The 20,915-nt window shown below is 42.3% G+C and overlaps 1 protein-coding gene across 2 annotated transcripts in view; it reads left to right on the forward strand.

Moving 5' to 3' along the window:
• LOC102411245 (probable maltase-glucoamylase 2) overlaps nt 1–20,915 on the forward strand; it is a 99,357-nt gene that overhangs the window by 39,126 nt on the left and 39,316 nt on the right. For both annotated transcript variants that reach the window (XM_044946978.2, XM_025291693.3), the window contains exons 16-26: nt 2,429–2,600; nt 3,374–3,490; nt 7,296–7,453; nt 7,599–7,683; nt 8,591–8,647; nt 9,064–9,188; nt 10,018–10,106; nt 11,653–11,702; nt 15,394–15,561; nt 17,029–17,184; nt 18,489–18,770. In XM_044946978.2, coding sequence (XP_044802913.2) covers nt 2,429–2,600; nt 3,374–3,490; nt 7,296–7,453; nt 7,599–7,683; nt 8,591–8,647; nt 9,064–9,188; nt 10,018–10,106; nt 11,653–11,702; nt 15,394–15,561; nt 17,029–17,184; nt 18,489–18,770 — 1,459 coding nt within the window. The remainder of the gene's footprint in view (nt 1–2,428; nt 2,601–3,373; nt 3,491–7,295; nt 7,454–7,598; nt 7,684–8,590; nt 8,648–9,063; nt 9,189–10,017; nt 10,107–11,652; nt 11,703–15,393; nt 15,562–17,028; nt 17,185–18,488; nt 18,771–20,915) is intronic.

Consider the following 20,915-nt stretch of genomic DNA (forward strand, 5'->3'; position numbering starts at 1 on the left):
CCTTCCTATTTTATCTGTACACTTAGATGTGCCAATCTAAGGATGGAAGGTAAGAAGGAGAGGGCATAAATGGCCAGGGCAAAAAGGAAGAGTAAGGAAGGGTAGTAGGAAGGAAAGAGACTTTAAATTGCATTATTGTTAGTGTCTCCATGTGACAAAGTGCTTTAACATCATGATGGGGTTGATTAAAACATTCTTCTAGCTATGGTTGAGAGTTAAAAGGTAACTATGACTGAGTAAGGAGTAAGCACCCTTCTAACTTCCCTATGTCAGGCAGAATGACCTGTGGAAATAACCATAACTTAGCCTTCAGGTGGGGGTCAGAGATGGCTGAAAAACAAATGGGATCTGGGCATCAGGAGAACTTAAGTCTTGTGGCTTCCCTGGTGGTTCAGAAGGTAAAGAATCCACCTGCAGTGCAGGAGACCCGAGTTTGATCCCTGAATTGGGAAGATCCCCTGGAAAAGGGAATGGCTACCCACTCCAGTATTCTTGCCAGGAGAATTCCATGGACAGAGGAGCCTGGTGGGCCACAGTCCATGGGGTCGCAAAAAGTTGGACACAACTAAGCGACTAACACTTTGACTTTCACACTAAGTCTTAGATCTAATGAGTATTCAGCTCCATCTTAGCTGGCACTCCAGTCTGGGGAATGTGGTTGCTGATATACCCAAAGGAGGAAATTCACTTCCATCGAGTCTGAAAGCAGAAGACCAGATTCTCTCAGAGATCAGAAGCTGACCATAAATAGGTCAAACTTGAATGGTGGGAAAGAGAAATGAAAAGATCTCTGAGCAAGATTTTGTCTCTGAGCTGGGAAAAAACAGTTATCTCCTCTGTGTTACCTTAATGGCCCAGCTTAAGTAAACTGTAACTGCAGATAATGTCATCCCTATTTGAGTTTCACTCTATAAAGCTGAATGTGTTTCTCTCATGACTGATGACTGCAGAAGGCAATAATCCCTCTGACCAACAACAATAAGGGCAAAGTGTCTGCCAATCTAGATCAAAAGAGAGACAAGGACGAGAATTGAAGAATGTGTCCTCTCCTCCAACCTACTCCCATCTTTTGGTCATTGAATTGTCAGGATGGAGCACGTCTTTTTCATGAATCAGCCTCCTAATTCAGAATTTTCCTCCTATTGTCATTATAAGTCATTCTGCATGTAGAGACTCTCCATAAAATCCTTAGGAATGTGAAGTAAGGAAGCATTGGTGATTGTGTTGGTGTCTATGAGGAATTACTTGATGCCTGATAATAACTTTTTCTCAGACCATGTGTTGAAAGGAAAGATAAAAGAACTGGCCTGCAAAGAGCTAGCAGCAATTGTGTTTCTATCAAGTATTACTGTCTTGCAGTTGTATTATTGTTCAATTTTGGAGTCTAAAGGAAGGTGTGAACTATTTAGCGTGAAAGAAGAAAGATGGCAGAGGCCTTTCAGTAAAGCACCTACGTAAGAGAGTATGCAGAATAGAAGCTAAGAAAATAGCCTACATCTAACAAAAAATATAAATATTTTCCTTGTATTATATATAAAACAAGTGATAAAATATTACATATCAAATGAAACTATATAGAAAAGACAGCACAGGAATTAACAACAGAATTCAAAGATAATAGCTTCAGGATTCAGGGTGGGATAATATATAGTTAATAATATTAACTATATGCAATTATCTTTCTGAATTCTGTTTTTAATTCCTTTGCTCTCTTTTCTATATAGTTTTATTTGATATGTAATATTTTATGTGTAACACAAGGAAAATACTTTATATTTTAGTTATTTTTAACTTTATAAAGATTGCCATATATCATCTTTGACATTTCACCTGTCAGTTCATTTGTTATTCTTGTTTCAATTATTATTTTGTATAGATTACAAATTTCTCATATTGGACATTGCTAATGATAAGTTGTGAAGCTTCAGAGGAACCAGGTGCTTGGAGCCCAGCTGGTGTACACACTCTCTTCTTGGGCCAGCAGTGGGTACAGGGTTGCAGCCTGAGCTGGTGTTGTCCTCAACAGGATTACTGATGGGCAGCAAGGCATGGGACCAAGGAACACTGAAGAAACCTTGTCTAGAGGGAGGAGATAGGGCCAAAAACCCCAAACATGGCTCCAGGGTAGTTTTGACCCAAAAGGCAGAGCACAACGAGTTCCAACAAGATAGAGAAAATATAATCAAGAGGATAGGAGCTTAGAGAAATTCCTTGGTGGGGGGCTGATCTGTAGAGGTTTGTAATGTCATGTGAGATCTGAAACTTTATCCAGAAGAGAGAAAGAAGCTCTTAAACATGCTAAACTAGTTTGCTTTCCTGATTCCTGACACTTTGGTGTTTTTTCTGAGTTTGATTGGAAAGCCCATTACTGCCCTGGGGGTAGGTGAGTCCTAGTCATTCCAGTTTACTTAACTGTATTCCTTTTAAGGGCCATGGAGAATATCTTCCCCAAAAAGAGACGCTTCATCTTATCACGTTCTACTTTTGCGGGATCTGGCAAATTTGCTGCTCATTGGTTGGGGGACAATGCAGCCAGATGGGACGATCTCCGATGGTCCATCCCTGGTATCTTGGAGTTCAACCTATTCGGCATCCCCATGGTGAGTTCCATTCTGAAACAAGGAGCTTTCACCATTTGTCCTTTGACATTGTTTTCATCACCAGACTTTGAGGGTGTCTGAAAACCAAGGAGCATGTATTTCACTGTGATATGTATTGGGAAAATGAATTTTTTTTTGGCTGTGCTGCCTCTTCATTGCTGTGTATGGGCTTTCTCTAGTTGCCGTGAGTAGAGGCTATTCTCTAGTTGCGGGGCTCGGGCTTCTCATCTCAGTGGTTTCTCGTTGCAGAGCACAGACTCTAGGCCCACAGGCTTCGATATTTGTGGCTTTCAGGCTCAATAGCTGTGGCGCACAGGCTTCATTGCTCCATGGCATGTGGGATCTTTCTGGACCAGGGAGCAAACCCATGTCCCCTGCATTGGCAGGCAGATTCTTAACCACTAGACCACCAGGGAAGCCTGGGAAAACCAATTTTTATGTGCCTTGTGAGCTGTCTTCTGAAGGTAGAATGGTAAACGTAACACATATTAGTGTCACAGAAAATCCCAACAGCAGAGCATCTATGGATGCCAAACCTTGAAAGTTAAAGCTGAATGTTGAGGAAGAGCCCTTAATAAGACAGTTTCCTTCTTGTCAGTAGATTTGCCATGGATACTTGTTTCTTTCTCCCATTTGGCTCCAGCCAAATGGGATTTCCTTATGCATGGAAGGATGGAAATAAGAGATGCTATTTTTCCTCATCATATAGGTACCCAGCCAATGCTCTCTCCTTTCTCACTGACCATGTGCTTGTGTGTGTGTTAATTCTCCAGGTAGGTGCCAACATCTGTGGTTATAGAGAGAATGTCACAGAGGAGCTTTGCAGACGGTGGATGCAGCTGGGAGCATTTTATCCACTGTCGAGGAATCACAATGGGCCTGGGTTCAGGGTAAGGTTCCAAGAGAAATGATGGCGACTTCTTGAATTTTATGATCTACTTATACTCAAAGAGAGATTGAAGAAAATCCTACAGGGTGGCCCTACTTGCAGAGGCAGAATAGATAAACCTTGGGCGATAGGCTTCAAAAACAGGGTGTGGGGATGAGGGTATGTGGGGAATAGAATGTATGTAACTAAATGGTTCCATTGCTAGAGACTCGCCAGTAAGGTGAGAAGCATTGTGAACGTGTCCATGGCACTGCTATTGCTTCTGTTGCTTGTTGCTGTTTTGTCTCTAAGTCTTGTCTGACTCTCTTGCAGCCCCATAGGCTGTAGCCCTCCAGGCTCCTCTGTCCGTGGGATTTCCCAGGCAAGAATACTGGAGTGAGTTGCCATTTCCTTCTCCAGGGGATTTTCCAGACCCAGGGATCAAACCCACATCTCCTACATTGGCCTGCAGATTCTTTACCGCTGAGCCACCAGGGAAGCCCCATTGCTTCTATTACTACCTTATATAAGTTGAGACAGAGTCCACTGGGTTTTTCTTCGGTTAATATAAGGGAAACTCCTCCAAGATAAGGGACACTGGGGAGGAAAGATTTAGGGAGGGACAGGCCAGGGACTTGAACTTTGTTTTCACCTCGTTACACATTCTGTCTTTCTACGAATGGTTCGTGAGACCACCCCCACTGCTTCTCATGACTCATCATACTTTTAGCCTCTTCTATATAAGGTCCTATTTCTGATGGGCAAGTATAGCTGTAGGTTTGAAGTCCCCTTTTTTAAAGTATATTAAATTTTATAATATAATATTATTATAAATTATAGAATATAATATTATTATATATTATTATTATTATATGTTGCCATTATATGTTGCTAGACTGTTTTCCGGAATGACTGTAAAACTGACATTTCACCTAGTAGTGTGTCTCCTTTCCCCCTACATTCCGTTTTTGTCTTTTTTAAAGGTGGAGTACATTTGATTTACGATGTGGTATTAGTTTCAGGTGCACAGCAAAGTGGATCTATTATACATTTTCATATATCCACTCTTTCTAGATTCTTTTCCCATATAGGTCATTACAGAGTATTGAGTAGAGTTCCCCGTGCTATAGAGGAGGTCCTTACCAGTTGTCTATTTTATATACAGTGATGTGTATATGTCAGTTCCAATCTCCCAGCTTATCCCTGCCCCCACCCCTTCCCCTCTCATAATCATAAGTTTGTTTTCTACATCTGTGACTCTATTTCTGTTTTGTAAATACATTCTCCGGTACCATTTGCTTAGAATCTACATATAAGTAGTATCATATATTTGTCTTTCTCTTTCTGATGCACTTCACTCCCTGTGACAATCCCTAGGTCCATCCATGTTGCTCCAAATGGCATTATTTCATTTTGCTCTATTTCATGGCTGAGTAAAATTCTACTGTGTATATGCACCACATCTTTATCCACTCCTCTGTCGACGGACATTACTCCAAGTCCCCCTTAAGGAGATGTCTTTGGTGATGCCAGGGATGAGTAAGGTGGGATGCTCTTTCTTTTAGCGACCTCATCCGCAGTTTTCATTTGAGTGGGTTAGCTCTTAATAGACTTATTAGAGTAACGTATTGATGGTCATTTTAGTTTCCATTCTTGATTTTATCCAATGACATGTCTCTAACCTGGGAAAGACTCACAGCCAAGTATTTTATCCCTGGCCTTTCCTAGCTATTGGTGATCTATAGAGGGATAGACTATTTCTGGACTTCTAAGCAAGGGGCTGGGAGCAGGTAGTGTGGGCTCACTTTCTGAAGACATGGCCTGGAAGCACTTAATACAGACAAATGCACTCAGAGCTCTTAGGTTTTTGGGTTCCAGAGCCTTTTTCCTTTCCTCTCAACTAGTGCTGTTCAATAGAATAATAATGAGAGCCATACAGCTAAGTTCAAGTGTAAATTTTTTTTTAAATGAGAAGAAATGGGGTCAATTATTCTTAATATATTTTATATAATTCAATATATCCCTAGCATTATGATTTCAATCTGGATTTGACACATAATATTAATGAGCTATTTTATATTCTTTTTTTTCTACTAAGTCTTCAAATTTAAGTGTGCGTTTTACATTTGACAGTGCATATCGATTAGGATGCTAACTTTTCAGTAGTTGGAGTTAAGTGTAATCCTACCAAAATAATAATGTTTAATGGAAAAAATGTTTTATGTTGATTCCATTTTTAGGTTTATATTTAAATGGGTTAAAATAAAATAAAATGAAAAGTTCTATTCCTCAGTCTTACTAACCACATCACAAGTGTGGAATAGCCTCATGTACCATGTAGCCACCATAGTGGATGGTGCAGCTCTGGACTTTCTCTGTTGGAGACCAAACTGATGGAGGCTATGGAGTGTTGTTTTCTTTGGTGTTTGGCCTCAGGATTTTTATGAGTTGCACACTGGGGCCATTGAGTGGTCTCATGGAATAGTTCTATGCAGAAGGAGTGAAATGGACATCTTAGGGATAAAAGAAAAAATTTAAACAATTTTCTCTAAAGTTTTTTCAGAAATAGAATACAAGATGACTGATCTAAATATGGTACGCATATCTTTCACATCTTTCCAGTTATAGTGAGAATGAACATAATGACTGCTCATCATTAATGGAAAATTTCTGTTTCTGGGAAGCAAATTAGATTTTTCATCTAAAGGTTTTGTTTTTGTTTTTGTTTTTGTCTGTTCTTGGATAAAATCTACTAGGGCCTTCCCAGGTGGCTCAATGAGCTCACCTGGTCAGCAGGAGACATGGGTTCGATCCCTGGGTCTGGAAGATCCCTGGAGAAGGAAATGGCAACCTACTCCATTGCTCTTGCCTGAGAAATCCCATGGACAGGAGCCTGGCAGGCTTCAGTCCATGGGGTCATGAAGAGTTGGACATGACTTAGTGACTAAAATACAACAGTATCTACTAAAAGCTGTACTCATGATTTTTTTTTTTGCACATTGTATATTGAAGAACAAATAGAGATCACTGTCTTTGGAATAGAGAAAATAAGCATATTTTGATGGTGAAAACATTACAGACAAAACCAGACATAAAGTTTAAAATTGCAAATTTATAAAACCGTAAGGAAAGGGAGAGAAGGATTGCACATCATGGTGGTAGGCAGTGTGGCTTAAGGCCATTTGTTTCAAATAGTATTTTAGTAGGAGTGGCTCAGATAGGAAAGAATCTACCTGCAATGTGGAGGACCTGGGTTTGATCCCTGGGTTGGGAAGATCTGTAAAAGAGAATGGCAATCCACTCCAGTATTCTTGCCTAGAGAATTCCATGGACTGATCAGCCGGGCAGGCTATAGTCCATGGGGTCACAAAGAGTCAGACATAACTGAGCAACTACACTTTCACTTTTCACAACTTTATTGCATTATGTGCCAAATGAAGTATTATCAGAAACCTTAATAAATAACATACATCGGAGCAACAGCTCTAGGGGAGCAGGGCCCCCTATAGCCCTTTGATCTCCATGGCCACTTCTGAGGGCCTCTCGATTACCCTGAGGCTGCAGATGCATCATAGACTGGCAGATGTATCAAATTTAAACTCTGCCACTTGCTTACAATTTGACATTGGGGAAGTCATGTAATCGTTGATACTATTTTTCCATCTATAAAATGAAGAAGGAGAACCAAGATCCTTGCAGTTCTAGAAATGCTTTGACATCCTCTGAATTGGGAAACATGAGTGCTTTCACTTGAGAAAGCTTCTTATCCCAAGACAGCTTCAGAGATTTGATGGAAATATTTAGTAATTGCTTACATTTCCTTCTAGGACCAGGATCCTGCTGCCTTCAGTGAAAACAACGCTATGCTGTTGGAATCCTCCAGATACTATCTGAACATCCGCTACACCCTGCTGCCCTATCTCTACACCCTTTTCTACCGAGCTCATACCCTGGGGGAGACTGTAGCAAGGCCCCTCGTCCACGAGTAAGCCCCCTGAGCTGCAAAGACTCCCTTTCGGATCATAGCGTCACTGACCTTGCTAGTAGCAGCAAGGTCAGCTAGGACCCTGCTGCTCCACCATGTGTGGCTGTATTGTACTCAGGCTTTACCTGCCTTCTCTGTTTTCCAGGTTCTACCAGGACCCAGCCACCTGGGAGGTGCACGAGCAGTTCCTCTGGGGGCCTGGACTCCTCATCACGCCTGTTTTATATGAAGTGTGTTTATAATCTGAACAATGGGGTGGACTTTCCCACTTGTTCTCATGGATTTACAGCTGAATAAGCTGGGGCCCGAGTGTCTGTGTTTAAAGATAAATCCGACTACAAATAGGAGGGAGAGAGCACAAGAAAATTTGGAAATTAGAAAAATAGTAATTATTGATCTCACTCTCAATTTGCCAAGCCAATCTCCATTTTGCAAAATTACCTTAAAGCTTGTTTCCTTAAGCATGTGGCCTTGGTACTGATGGGGGCTTTGAATACCTGAGAGTTCAGGCTGATCATCTGTCTGTACTTCCTGTTCACCACAGGGGGTATTTCTTAAAGTCAGGGTGGGGGAAGAGAAGAGGTGGGGAGAGGAGTGTGGAGGGAGAGAGGGGTGCTAGGTAAGGGGAGGGTGTTAGTCTAGAGTCCCTGTAGGAAGGACCAAGTAGAATCCAGGGCAGGGGTGAGTAGGGAAGAGTAGGAGATGGGTCAGGATTATGCTGATCTGTTTATAAACATGAGAGATAGCTCATGGACTCAAGTCAAAGGCCCTTGGAGCTGACGTTTTAGCCCCAGCATCTCATGGTAGGTCCTGCCAGCTTGCAAGTAGTCCTCCTGCAAAGCTCTCCGGAGGGCCTAGCCACTTCATTCTCCTCCTATCAGATTACACAAGGGACTCAGGGAATATACTTTCTCTGCTTTTCTCAGCAGTCTCCAAGCAAAACAATCTTCATTTCTAGGAACAGCTCTGTTTTGGTTAATTTGCCCAGTTTTTCTGAGGATCTGTATTTTACTTGTAGGATGTATAATCCAAACTTTCTCTCAGGAGTGTTGTGATGAGTGCATGCCACCATGGGTGAGGGTGTTGTGTAAACTGTAAAGGGCTATGCCTGTGTTGCTCACCGTTATGTTTCCCCAGGGTTTGAACTATGCAAGAGCATACATACCCGATGCCATCTGGTACGACTATGAAACGGTGAGTGAGTGAGTCCTGGGTACTTGGGGTAGGCTAATAAAACAAGGTTTTACATTTTGTTGCTTATGGGTACGTTCCTAGGAAGAAGGCCTTTCCTGGGGTACAATGAAATAATTTGAATAACTAGAGTAGGTTTATGGAAATTTTTAGTCGATTTGACTGGCTATTCTGCAGCTATGTGGACTAGTAGTGGGCCTTAGGTTGTGATGATCTATAGAATTAAAACCCGAGTGGGAAATCACACACAGCATGGTGTAATATAAGGAAATAGGATTTCCTATGTGCTTTGGGGAAGTCACTTTACTTTGGGAGGTGTGGTGGCGGGGCTTAAAATGAAGTAACTGAACTAGATAATTCCAATGTCACTTGTAGCCCAAACAATGTATTTTCTGGTCTTTTCCCCTTTTGTTGGCTAGCAAGTAGCCATAGAATGGAGGAAACAATTTGTGGAGATGCTGCTGCCAGGTGATAGGATAGGACTTCACCTCCGAGGGGGCTACATCTTTCCCATCCAGCAGCCAAACACGACCACAGAGGCCAGGTAAGCTCTTCACTCTTCTGAGGGTGCAGAGTGTTATGGGAAAGAAAAATTGGAACTTAAAGTGGATCAACTAAGGGAAAATAGCTTCAGTAACTCATCTTTCTCATTTCCTCTCAAGGTCAGCCCAAAATTGGCATCTTCATTTAGCAGGGGATAGCTGTAGCCTCAGTTCCTTTACATTCCCATTGTCTTTCACTTGTAAGTTGCATCAACTTGTAAGGATGGTCAAAATAACCACTCATGAGGATTCCCCAGGTCAGAAAGTATCCTCAAGTAGATTTCCTTAGGCATGAGACAATGCAAGTTAATGGAAGGTAAGAGATACCATATGAAAGGCAACATAGGTTTAAGGTCAAGAGCCAGAAAATTTGGGTTCGAGCCTCAGCTCTGCTACATACAAGAAGCGTTACCACGGGCAACTTACTTTGTGTATCTCTGCTCATCATTAGTAAACTGGAGATGATGGTACTTCAACTTCTTAGAGTTATTAAGAGGCTCAGATGAAATAATAGATATGGTTTAAGGCATATAGGATGTTTAGAAGAGTGCCTGCCATGTGGAGAGCATCCAGTAAGTACTAATTGTTAGGATTATCGCAAGTGCAATTCTCAGCAGGAACTGCCTCCATCTACTGTTCTTCTTAAGCTCATTCACTACTCGCCTCTGCTGTCTACCCACACCCTGCTTCCGTGTTTTCAGACAGCATCAGTATCTACTTAATATCTGAGACTGACTCCAAAATGGTCTGTCCCTGGGGCATGAAGGGGGCTGGCTTAAGACCATTCTATCTTTTCTTCATTCTCTGAAACTGAGAATTGCTCTTTTACAGCCGGAAGAACTCTCTGGGACTCATCATTGCTTTGGACTTTAAGCGAGAAGCAAAAGGAGAGCTGTACTGGGATGACGGTGTCTCTAAAGGTAGACTTCCTTATGGTACCATCACTGCGCTTCTCCGTGGCAGTTCATCTCAGCAGACTGCCCAGTATAGCATGAGCTTTGTCATCACTGATGCTCATTTCTATAGCTTAGAATCAATGCAGTCTTAAAGTTCCACTAGCCAAGCACATACATTAAAATAGACTTCAAATGAGCAACTTGTGTGTTATTGACTCTACCAAAACAAAAGATATGATTGGATTTAGTTTCTTCCTTTCTCTGGATGTCATTATTAATGTCAGAATAATACATTACATTAATGTGTATATGTGCTCAGTTGCGTCTGACTCTGTGACCTCATGGCCTATAGCCTGCCAGGCTCCCCTGTCCATAGAATTTCCCAGGCAAGAATACTGGCACAGGTTGCCATTGCCTACTCCAAGGGATCTTCCTGACCCAGGGATCAAACCTGCGGCTCTGGTGTCTCCTGCATTGGCAGGCAGATTTTTTATCACTAGCACCACCTAGGAAGCTATAATTTATTAATAGATTGTAAAATATTGCTTTGGTTGCTATTGAGAGGCAAGTATCTAATTTGTGTGGTGTTTTTTCACACATAAGTACCTCACATAAGCTTTGGGTCTCATTATATAAAAATCTGCTCTACATAGAATTAGCATTTATTAATAGTTCTTGGCTATTTATTATTGTGCTATGTGCAGGGCCTAAACTTTCCAGGTGACTCAGTGGGTAAAGATCCCACCTGCAAATCCAGGAGATATACATGGTGCAGTTGCAATCCCTGGGTCGAGAAGATCCCCTGGAGGAGGGCATGGCGACCCATTCTAATATTCTTACCCAGAGTAAGAATGGACAGAGGAGCCTGGTGGGCTACAATCCATAGGGTCACAGAGTCAGACACGACTGAAATGACTTAGCACAGAAGACATAGCCATTGCCCTTGAGGAAGTCCTGGTCCAGAGAGAGGGAGGGCATGTATGTAACTACAGATACAAGTCAAAATTGTTTTTTTTTTTAAATTATTTGCTTATTTATTGTAGTGTTTAGTTTTGGCTGTGCTGGGTCGTCATTGCTGTGTGGGCTTTTTCTCTTGTGACAAACGAGGGCTACTCCCTAGTTGTGGTGCATGGGCTTCTCATTGTGGTGGAGCACAGGCTCTAGGGCACGTGGGCTTCAGTAGTTGTGGCTCCCAGGCTCTAGAGCACAGGCTTAGGAGTTGTGGTGCATGGGCTTAGTTGCCCCATGGCATGTGGGATCTTCTGGGACCAAGGATTGAACCCGGATCTCCTGCACTGGCAAGCAGATTCTTTACCACTGAGCCACCAGAGAAGCCCCCAAAATGCTTTAAGTGCTGACAAAATGGTTCCACCTATGCCATGGAGTTCAGAGGAGGGAGTAGTTACTGGCAGTTGGAGTGGTCCAGGAGACCTCTGTGGAGTCTGCAAAAAACCAGGTAGAACTTGGGTGAGCAGAGCTAGTTGGCAGAGGTGTTCCCAGTGGAGAGAAGAGGATACCCAACTGTTCTGCTTCCTGTAGTAACTGTCCCTCCTTCATCTTTCTCTTTCAGATGCTGTAACTGAAAATAATTATATTCTGTATAATTTTTCCATCACCTCTGTAAGTACTGTTTTGGGGGAACCCACAGTGCATGCTCTTTTTTGTGACTGCTTTTTTGAGTTTTGGGTTTTCTGGAGTTGCTTGCTTTTGTGGGCAGTGCCTCATTGCCACAGCCCAGAAAGGATTAGCATTAAAATGGAAAATTTTAATCTGTATTAGAAACATTAACCAATAGAAAATAAGCATAAGTTTGGTGAAGAAACTGTCTGTTTTTCTGGGAAAAAAAATCATTGTTTTTGAGTTTTATATGAAGAGTCTGGGCTTCCAAGATGTGTCCTTATTTGAGAGAGTACAAGTGGGTGGGGGTGTGGATGGGGGGTGATGAGGTATGTGGAGCCTTTTTGAAGTTGTTCCATCAAGGAACTTCCTTTCTAGCCCCTAAAGCTTGGCCTTGGGCACAGGTATTAAGTGGTGGTTTTGAGAGATTGGGGGATGCAGTGCATTACTTGCCTGGTGTCTGCTTCCCAAGGGGACCAAGAGGAAGAATGGTAGTAAGGCTGGAAGAGGATGGGAGAACCCTGAATTGGTTTTCTTAGATGTCTGTTTGTGCATGGGCAGAACTTTCTTGTGTGGGACTCTCACTCCCTTATTTCTTCTTTCTTTTACATTCATATTGCCTTTTATTTTTTAAATGTTTATTTATTTGGCTGCATTTGGCCCTAGTTGCCACGCATGGGCTTAGTTGCTCCATGGCATGTAGGATCTTAGTTCCCTGACCAGGAATCAAGCCCACATCCCTTGCATTGCAAAGCAGATTCTTAATAACTGGACCACCAGGGAAGTCCCATGTGCTGAGTTACTCAGTTCTGTCTGACTCTTTGCGACCCCCATGGACTCTAGCCCACCAGACTCCTCTTTCCATGGGGATTCTTCAGGTGGGAATACTGGAGTGGGTTGCCATGCCCTCCCTCAACCAGGAGATCTTCCCAACTCAGGGATCGAAACCAGGTCTCCTGCATTGCAGGTGGATTCTTTACCATCTGAGCCACCAGGGAAGTCTGGGAAGTCACATATTGCTTTTTAAATGATACTTTTTATGTTGACATAATTATAGAGCCCCATTTTATAAGAAATAATACAGAGTTCCCTTGTACTCTTTACCCAGTTTCCCCTAATTGGAACATCTTATAAGACTATAGTACAATTTTACAACAAGAATACTGACATCTATACTATTGAAAGATTGTTTCCGAGCTGTGAAAGACGCTGGGATTCTTGGCCTCCGGAGGAGAGGAATTCAATCTGGGGCCAATTCGAGGCTTGATTGCTCAGAGCTTTTGTGTATTAAAGTTTTATTAAAGTATAAAAGAGATAGAGAAAGCTTCTGACATAGATATCAGAAGGGGGCAGAAAGAGTGCCCCCCGCACTGCTAATCTTTAGCAGGGAGTTATATAGCTACTAGCAGTCTGCTAATTAGAGAAAGGAAATGTCTCAAAACTCGGAGTGGCACCAGGCCCCTCACCCACAACATGTATTTTGAGATAACATTGGCACAGGTGAGTCATCCCAGGCCATAAAATGACTGACATGAATCTTGAAGAAAGCCAGGTTTTCAAGCAAATACATAGTCTCATTAACATAACTTAAGACAACATTTGCATGAGTAAAACACACTGGTTTGTCAAGTTGGTTCTGAGTCTTAGGAAGAACCAACTTGAAGAAAGTGAGTCTAGGGTACATACATAGTTCATTAACATAGCTTAAGAAAAACATTTCCATAAGAAAAACCACATTGGTTAGCTCACAGTTTGAGAAAAGTCAAGTTCAGGTGGAACCAGGTGTTGTCATGCTAACACAGAATTTTAAGAGAAACCTTCTTTTAATGTTGTATATATAGAGAGACAAAAATACATCTGACACTTGCAGCCTATTTCCTCCCTTTGGAGACCCCTAGCCTCCATGCATGTCACCCTCTCACTATCAAGATGCAGAATATTTCCATGGCCAGGAGGATCCCTCCTGTTGTCCAATCTACTTGACTCCACTTGCCCCAAGCCTCAACCTCATCCTTAGTTCTTGGAAACCACTAATTTGCTCTTTATTTCTATAATTTTGTCCTTTCAAAAATATTATGTAAATGTAATCATACAGCATGCAGCCTTGGGGACTGGCTTTTTAAATTCAACATAATTTCCTCAAAATTCATCCAAGTTTTCCATGTCAAAGGTCAGTTCATTTTTATTGCTGAGCAGCATTCCAAGATATGTTTAACTATGCCCTTAAGTAAGGGCATCTGGGAGTATTTCCAGTCATGGGTTATTACAGATAAAGCTGCTAGGAACAGATTTTTATGTGAACACAAGTTTTCAATTGTCTGGGATAAATGCTCAAGAGTGTAGTTGCTGGGTATTATGTAGGTATATGTTTAGTTTTATAAGAAACTGCCAAATTCTTTTTCAGAATGGCTATACTATTTTACATTTCCACCACCGATGTATGTCACCCAGTTTCTCTGCATTGTAACCAGCATTTGATGTTGTCACATTAAAAAAAAAAAATTAGCCATTTTGATAAAGGTGTAGTGATAGCTCTGGAGAAGGCAGTAGCACCCCACTCCAGCGCTCTTGCCTGGAAAATCCCATGGACGGAGGAGCCTGGTGGGCTGCAGTCCATGGGGTCGCTAAGAGTTGGACACGACTGAGCAACTTCACTTTCACTTTTCACTTTCGTGCATTGGAGAAGGAAATGGCAACCCACTCCAGTGTTCTTGCCTGGAGAATCCCAGGGACAGGGGAGCCTAGTGGGCTGCTGTCTATGGGGCCGCACAGAGTCGGACACGAGTGAAGTGACTTAGCAGCAGCAGCAGGTCTTGCAGGACTTTAGTTCCCTGATAAGGGACTGAATCCAGGCCATGACAGTGAAAGTGCCAAGTCCTAACCACTAGACCACCAGGGAACTGCCAATTTTGAGTTAATTTTTATGTAAGGTATGACATTTAGGTTGAATTTCACGTTTTGCCCATGGATGTCCAATTGCACCAGAGTCATCTGTTGAAAAGGCTGTCCTTTCTCCATTACACTGCTTTTGTAAAAAATCATTTGGACATGTATCTGTGGGATGCTTAATTTTTTTAAACATCAGAGTGTTCCTTTTTTTCTTCAGTCATTGGTTCTACCTGCTTTGTCATAGCTCAGCTTTGTCACTTTTGAACTGTGGTTCCCTGGATAGGTTTTCTACATGATCTTGGCTTTAGGCTCCTCATCTGAAGACCAGGGATCATTCGAGCCTCACCCTCATAGTTTGCTGTGAGAATTGAATGAGATGATACATGTAAAATGCTTAGCACAAGGTCTGGCACACAGTGAACATTCATAAATTTTAGCTATCATCATTATCATTAAAAGAAAAAATAATTATTTGGGCATTATTCTGTATGTGTATCAATGTGTATATCTTTGCGTGACTATGGGTCTCCTTTTGTACGTGTGTCATCTTGTCTGCAACATATTTTCTGAGCAATAGAATCAATAAAGAACCAGTAAACTAAAACAAATACATAATATTACTAAAAGATTACTTAAAGACTGTTATGAGTCTTACTTGAAAAATTCCCTGGGGATGACCACCTGGCACCATTTAGAACCTCAGAGGTAAGGGATCTCTTGGGATCTCAGAAAGATATGGAATGGTATTTGGACCCAATCAAAATGAGATATACCTGCTCTCTAAACTGACTTCTTTTCCCCACAGAACCGTCTACAGGCAACGATTGTACATGCTAATTATACAGACCCTGACCAACTCACATTTACAGATATCATGATCTTGGGAATGGACAAGGAGCCTACTAATTTTACTGTCTCCCTAAATAATGTGACCACCTCCATTTCAAATGTTGTCTACACAGAATCAACAAAGGTGGGATATTGTTCCTTGCTGTGGTGCCCCTGTCAACAGTCCTTGCCTGAGCTTCTGATAGCCAGCTCGTTCTTGCTCTGTTGACTTTGGGTGGGCACAGAAACAATTGGCTTGCTGGGGAACCACAGGGAGAATGTAGAAGGAGAAATCTGTGCATGCTCAATATGGACCCTGGAGCTTTGCTTGCGTTGGGACTCTGAGGCAGGTGGTAGGAGTTGATACCCTTGAAGAAGGCAGTTCTTCTCTGGGCTATTTAAAAGTAGATGTGCTAATGTCAGATGTGATAGAGAAAATATGATTCAATGCATTGGCCTCGTTCTGGAGAATATTGACATCTGTGTTCTCTCATTCACATTAAGGACTTTCTTTGAGACAGTTGCTATTTTTCCTTCCTATTCTAAACTATTTTTATACCATTTCAGAAAATGATAACTTAATCAAACACAAGGAGTTTTTATTCTTTTTGTTCTTATGCTTTTGTTCTTATGGAATGCTTCCCTTACACAATAATCTTTGAAAAAGAAAAGTCCCAATCATTAGTTAATATTTCAAGCACTGGGAAATTCACTGTTCCTTATGGCAGACCTTTTTTAATTTTATTTTTTAAAACTTCTTTTGGCCGCACAGTGTAGCATGCATGATCTTAGTTCCTTGATGGGGGATCGAACCCTTGTCCCCTGCATTGGGAGTGCAGAATCTAACCACTGGACCACCAGGGAACTCCCTGCCCCCTTCCACTTTGACAACACATATAGAAAAGGACAAGAGCTTGCTTTTTAGGATTAGGCAGAATAGGGTTCTAATCCTAGCTCTGCTGAGCCCTAGCTGTGAGATCTTGAGGAAAACAGTAAACCTCTCTGAACTTCAGTGTTCTGATTTGTAAAACTGAGATAGTTGTATTATATTGAATATATTATAATATTATATATAATATATTATTATTTGTGTATTATAATAGTATATATAATATATATATTTTGTATATATAGTACTGACTATAATATATATAGTCAAATATATTATTATTCATAGCATAGGATTGTTTTACAGGACTCATAGAGATAATGCATATGAAGTGGTTATCATAGTGCTTGACAGTAAAGTTTAGCTCTGGTTATTACTGCCATTGTTAGTAAAATGTCTGAGCACCATATTCAGGGGGCAATGAATCTGAAATGCCCGCCCTCCCTGTGATCTGTGTTCCTTAACATGACTGAAGCTCTTTCAATTCATATCCCACATTGGCTCCATGAGATCAGAAAGGTCTGGAGGAAGTCAGATTCATTTTCCTGACAGAGAGGTCGAAAGACCCAGAGGAGAAAAAAGAGGATTACGAATTTTCCACATCAAAGCGGTGTTGGTCAAAGGGCTGGTTTCCCCGGTCCTGACTACATGACCATCAGAGAAGGACATTATCCAGGCAGCTGCACCTCCTCTCGTGTGTCATGGCCCTTTCTCTTTCCTCAGGTGGTGAACATCACTGACCTTGAGGGACTGGTACTGGGACAAGCATTCTCCATTCAGTGGGATCTTCCGGTCGGTGACCTGCAGAAGTTCAACTGCTTTCCTGAGCAGCCCACTGTCTCCCAGGAGAGTTGCAGGGAGCGGGGGTGCCTTTGGGAGGTAAGGACCAGGAGCAGACTGCCTCAGTGAGCAGGAAGCTGTAAAAAGTGCTCCACAGGTAATTGGGTACCCAGGAAACACTTTCCAAATGTTGATAGATTAAACTGTAATCATCTTCAGGAAGCAAATGTTGCTATGGCAGCTGATGAGGTGTTTTTATCAGTTGTATGTGATAGGCGATCAGTGTTTCATTCAGAGATCCGAATAAGGATCAATTCACTGACTTTCCTACAATCACAGCATTTCAAATCCCACTTTGTTCTGAACATGGCTGTAATGCAGTGGGAATGCACTGAGTATTTTAAGTGATTTTTCCCCTCATCTGTTGGAGAGTCCAAGCAGAAAGGTAAGGTAATGCTGTTTCTCTCCCTTTGAGAAATAGAGAGAATGAAGGCCAGAGAAAATCAGTGATTTCCTCGAGATCACAATAAGGGACAGTAAGGACATGGGGAACAGAGCCCTGCCTTAGGACTCAGTTTCCAGATAGGTCTCCTGCTGGCCCTTCACCATTAGATGAGGCCAGAGTGTGTGTGTGTGTGTGTGTGTGTGTGTGTGTGTTTATTTTCTTTATTTTTATTTGTTTATTTGGTTGTGCCGGGTCTTAGTTGTGGCATGTGGGGCCTTTAGCTGTGGCATGTGGGATCAGTTTCTCCAACCAGGGATCGAACCCAGAGCCCTGCATTGGGCGCTTGGAGTCTTAGCCACTGGACTACCAAGGAAGTCCCTGTGTATGTTTAAATGGATGTATTCATTTGCTAGGGCTGCCATAGCCAAGTACAACAAACTGGGTGACTTAGAACAACAGACGTTTATTATCTCAGCGTCTGGGAGCTGGAAGTCTGATATCAAACTGTCTACAGAGTTGGTGCTTTCTAGGGGCCAAGAGGGAAAATCTGTTTCGTGTCCCTTTCCCGGGTTCTGGTAGTTTGCTGGCAATCTGCAGTGTTCCTTGGTTTGTACAAACATCACCCTGACCTTTTCATCTTCACATGATGTTCTCCCCAGGTGCATGTCTGTGTTCAGTTTCCCCTTTTACTAAGGACACTAGTCATATTGGCTAGCTCCATCCCAATGACCTCATTCAACTTGATCACCTGCAAAGATCCTATTTCCAAACAAGGCACCAGGTACCTTATTCACAGATACCAGGGGTTAGGCCTTACCATGTCTTTGGGGAATATAGTTCAACTCATAGCAGTGGACGTAGGGTAAGAGACTGAGTCTGGTTTAACCACCTTCTTCTGTAATTAGAGTCTTGAAGCATGGGGTCAGAGGCTGATCTTGAAGTCCTCCTCTTGTTCCAGCCCACGGCTGTTCCTGGGGTGCCCACCTGTTTCTATGACACCATCCCTAATTATGCTGCCAGCAACATTCAGTACCTGCCTACGGGCATCACTGTAGACCTCACCCACCTGACAGCCTCAGAAGCTGGACAAGCTACGGTGCCACCACCATCATCACGGGACAAGCTACCCCCATCTGCAGCCATAGCAAAGGCCGCCTCTGCCTCTGACACTCTCTCTGCAACCGTCGGCTTTCTCCGCCTGAATGTGACCTACCACACAGAGAACATGCTGCAGTTCAAGGTAATCCTGTGTCTCCATGGTTGGAATTCTTAGCTGACAGCTCCATGCAGTTGGAAGACATTGAAACATCTTTAATACAAATCCCTCATTCTACAAGTGGGGCTGCTGAGGCCCCAAGAGGTGAAGATCAGAAAGTTAAGAGAGACTTGGAGTGGAATGTAACCTTAGATCACTGGGGGTGGTAATTTCTTATAACAGTGAGTACTCTAAGTCATGAACATCCTTAAAGAGTCCTTCTTTAGCCCTGAGAAAAGTGTGTCTGCTGTGTGGTAAGTCATATAAGTGGCAACAACCCACTTCTGACATCAGAGTTATTTCTCTAGTTGTGGTTCTTAAGCTTTAGCACCTGCACCTGTATCAGAATCACCTGCAGATCTTGTTAAAAGATGGCTGGCCTGACCCCCCCAGAGTTTCCAACCTGAGGATCTGCACTGCTAGCAAGTTTCCAGGTGGTGGTGATGCTGTAAGTTAAGAGGCCACTCTTGGAGACCTACTCAGCTCAGTTCAGTTGCTCAGTCATGTCCAACTCTTTGTGACCCCACAGACTGCAGCATGCCAGGCTTCCCTGTCCATAACCAACTCCTGGAGCTTGCTCAAACTCATGTCCATTAGCTGGTGATGCCATCTAGCCATGTCATCCTCTGTCATCCCCTTCTGCCTTCAATCTTTCCCAGCATCAGGCTCTTTTCCAATAAGTCAGTTCTTTGAATCAGGTGGCCAAAGTATTGGAGCTTCAGCTTTAACAATAGTCCTTCCAATGAATATTCAGGGTTGATCTCCTTTAGGATTGACTGGTTTGATCTCCTTGCAGTCCAAGAGACTCTCAAGAGTCTTCTCTCTGCTCTAATAGAAATGCAGTCTGAGCCACGGCTCTTCATTGCCATATGTGGGGTCTTTTGTTGTAGTACATGGACTCTCTAGTTTTGGTACAGGGGCTTGGTTCCATGACCAAGGAAGGAACCCACATCCCCTGCATTGCAAGGCAGATTCTTAACCACTGGACCACCAGGGAAGTCCCCACATGTTTTCTAATAACTATAGTTTTAAAAATATATTTGGAAAAAAATAAATGAAATTTATTTTGGTGACATTTTATTTAACCAATAAACTAAAATATTATCATATCACCATGTACTCCAAATACATTTAACCATACTATGTCTTCAAAATTTGCTGTGTGTTTTGTACTCATAGTGAGTCTCAATTCAGACAGCACATTCAAGTGCTTCATGGCCACATGTGGTGGGTACCGCCTTGGACAGGTCAGCTCTAGACGTTGCTTTTCACACTTTAGTGTTTGATGAGTCACCTCAGAGATCTTACGAAAATGAAGAGTCAGATTCAGAAAGTCTGGGGTGAGGCTGAGATTCTGTGGTCTTAACAAGTTCCCCGGTGATCCTGTTTAACATTGTGAAACATTGTGAAAGCTGCTTTTGGCTTGACAAACACAATATTGAGAAGCAAAGCTTTAGAGAAAACTTGTCTGAAACAGGAGGGAAGAGAAAAGGGCTCAAGAGAATAACAAAACCTGCAGACAGGACATAAACTGATTAGATCCAAATGGGTCCAAAATGGCAGACAAGTCAATTTCCACTAGACTTTGAGCCTCAATATAGGATCCTTGTAACACAGCAGCAAGCTAAATGACACACCCACAGGCACCATGACAATTCTGAGGCTGACTATAAAGGGCTGAAAAGTGGGCAGTGGCTCAATTCATGGAAATCCCTGCCCATTCCCTGAAATAGTTGGAATAATCCTCCCACTCATTAGCCTATGAAATTACCCAGCCCATAAAAACTAACCATGCCATATTTTGAGGTGGTTCTTGCCTTCTGAGGTAGCCCACACTCTGTCTGTGAAGTGTGTTTCTCTTTAAATAAATCCACTTCTTACCTATCAAGAAAAGAGACTTGTCTGAAATGTAAAAAGTTGGCTAATAATATGATAAGGAAGAGGATGCTTGCTCATCCTGGCAATACTCCAGGGCCTCCAACAACACTCTTCCCTTCTCTCATTTTTCCCACACATTTTTCTCTGATTTTCCTACCTGTCAGGTAGATAGGAACAAGCAGTGGGTACAAGAGAGCCATCTTAGGGATGGAAAAACTGTACAACATCTGGAAGTTCCACCAGTAAGAAGTC

Source organism: Bubalus bubalis, chromosome 8, assembly GCF_019923935.1.
Source record: "Bubalus bubalis isolate 160015118507 breed Murrah chromosome 8, NDDB_SH_1, whole genome shotgun sequence".
NCBI classification, from domain to species: Eukaryota; Metazoa; Chordata; class Mammalia; order Artiodactyla; family Bovidae; genus Bubalus; species Bubalus bubalis.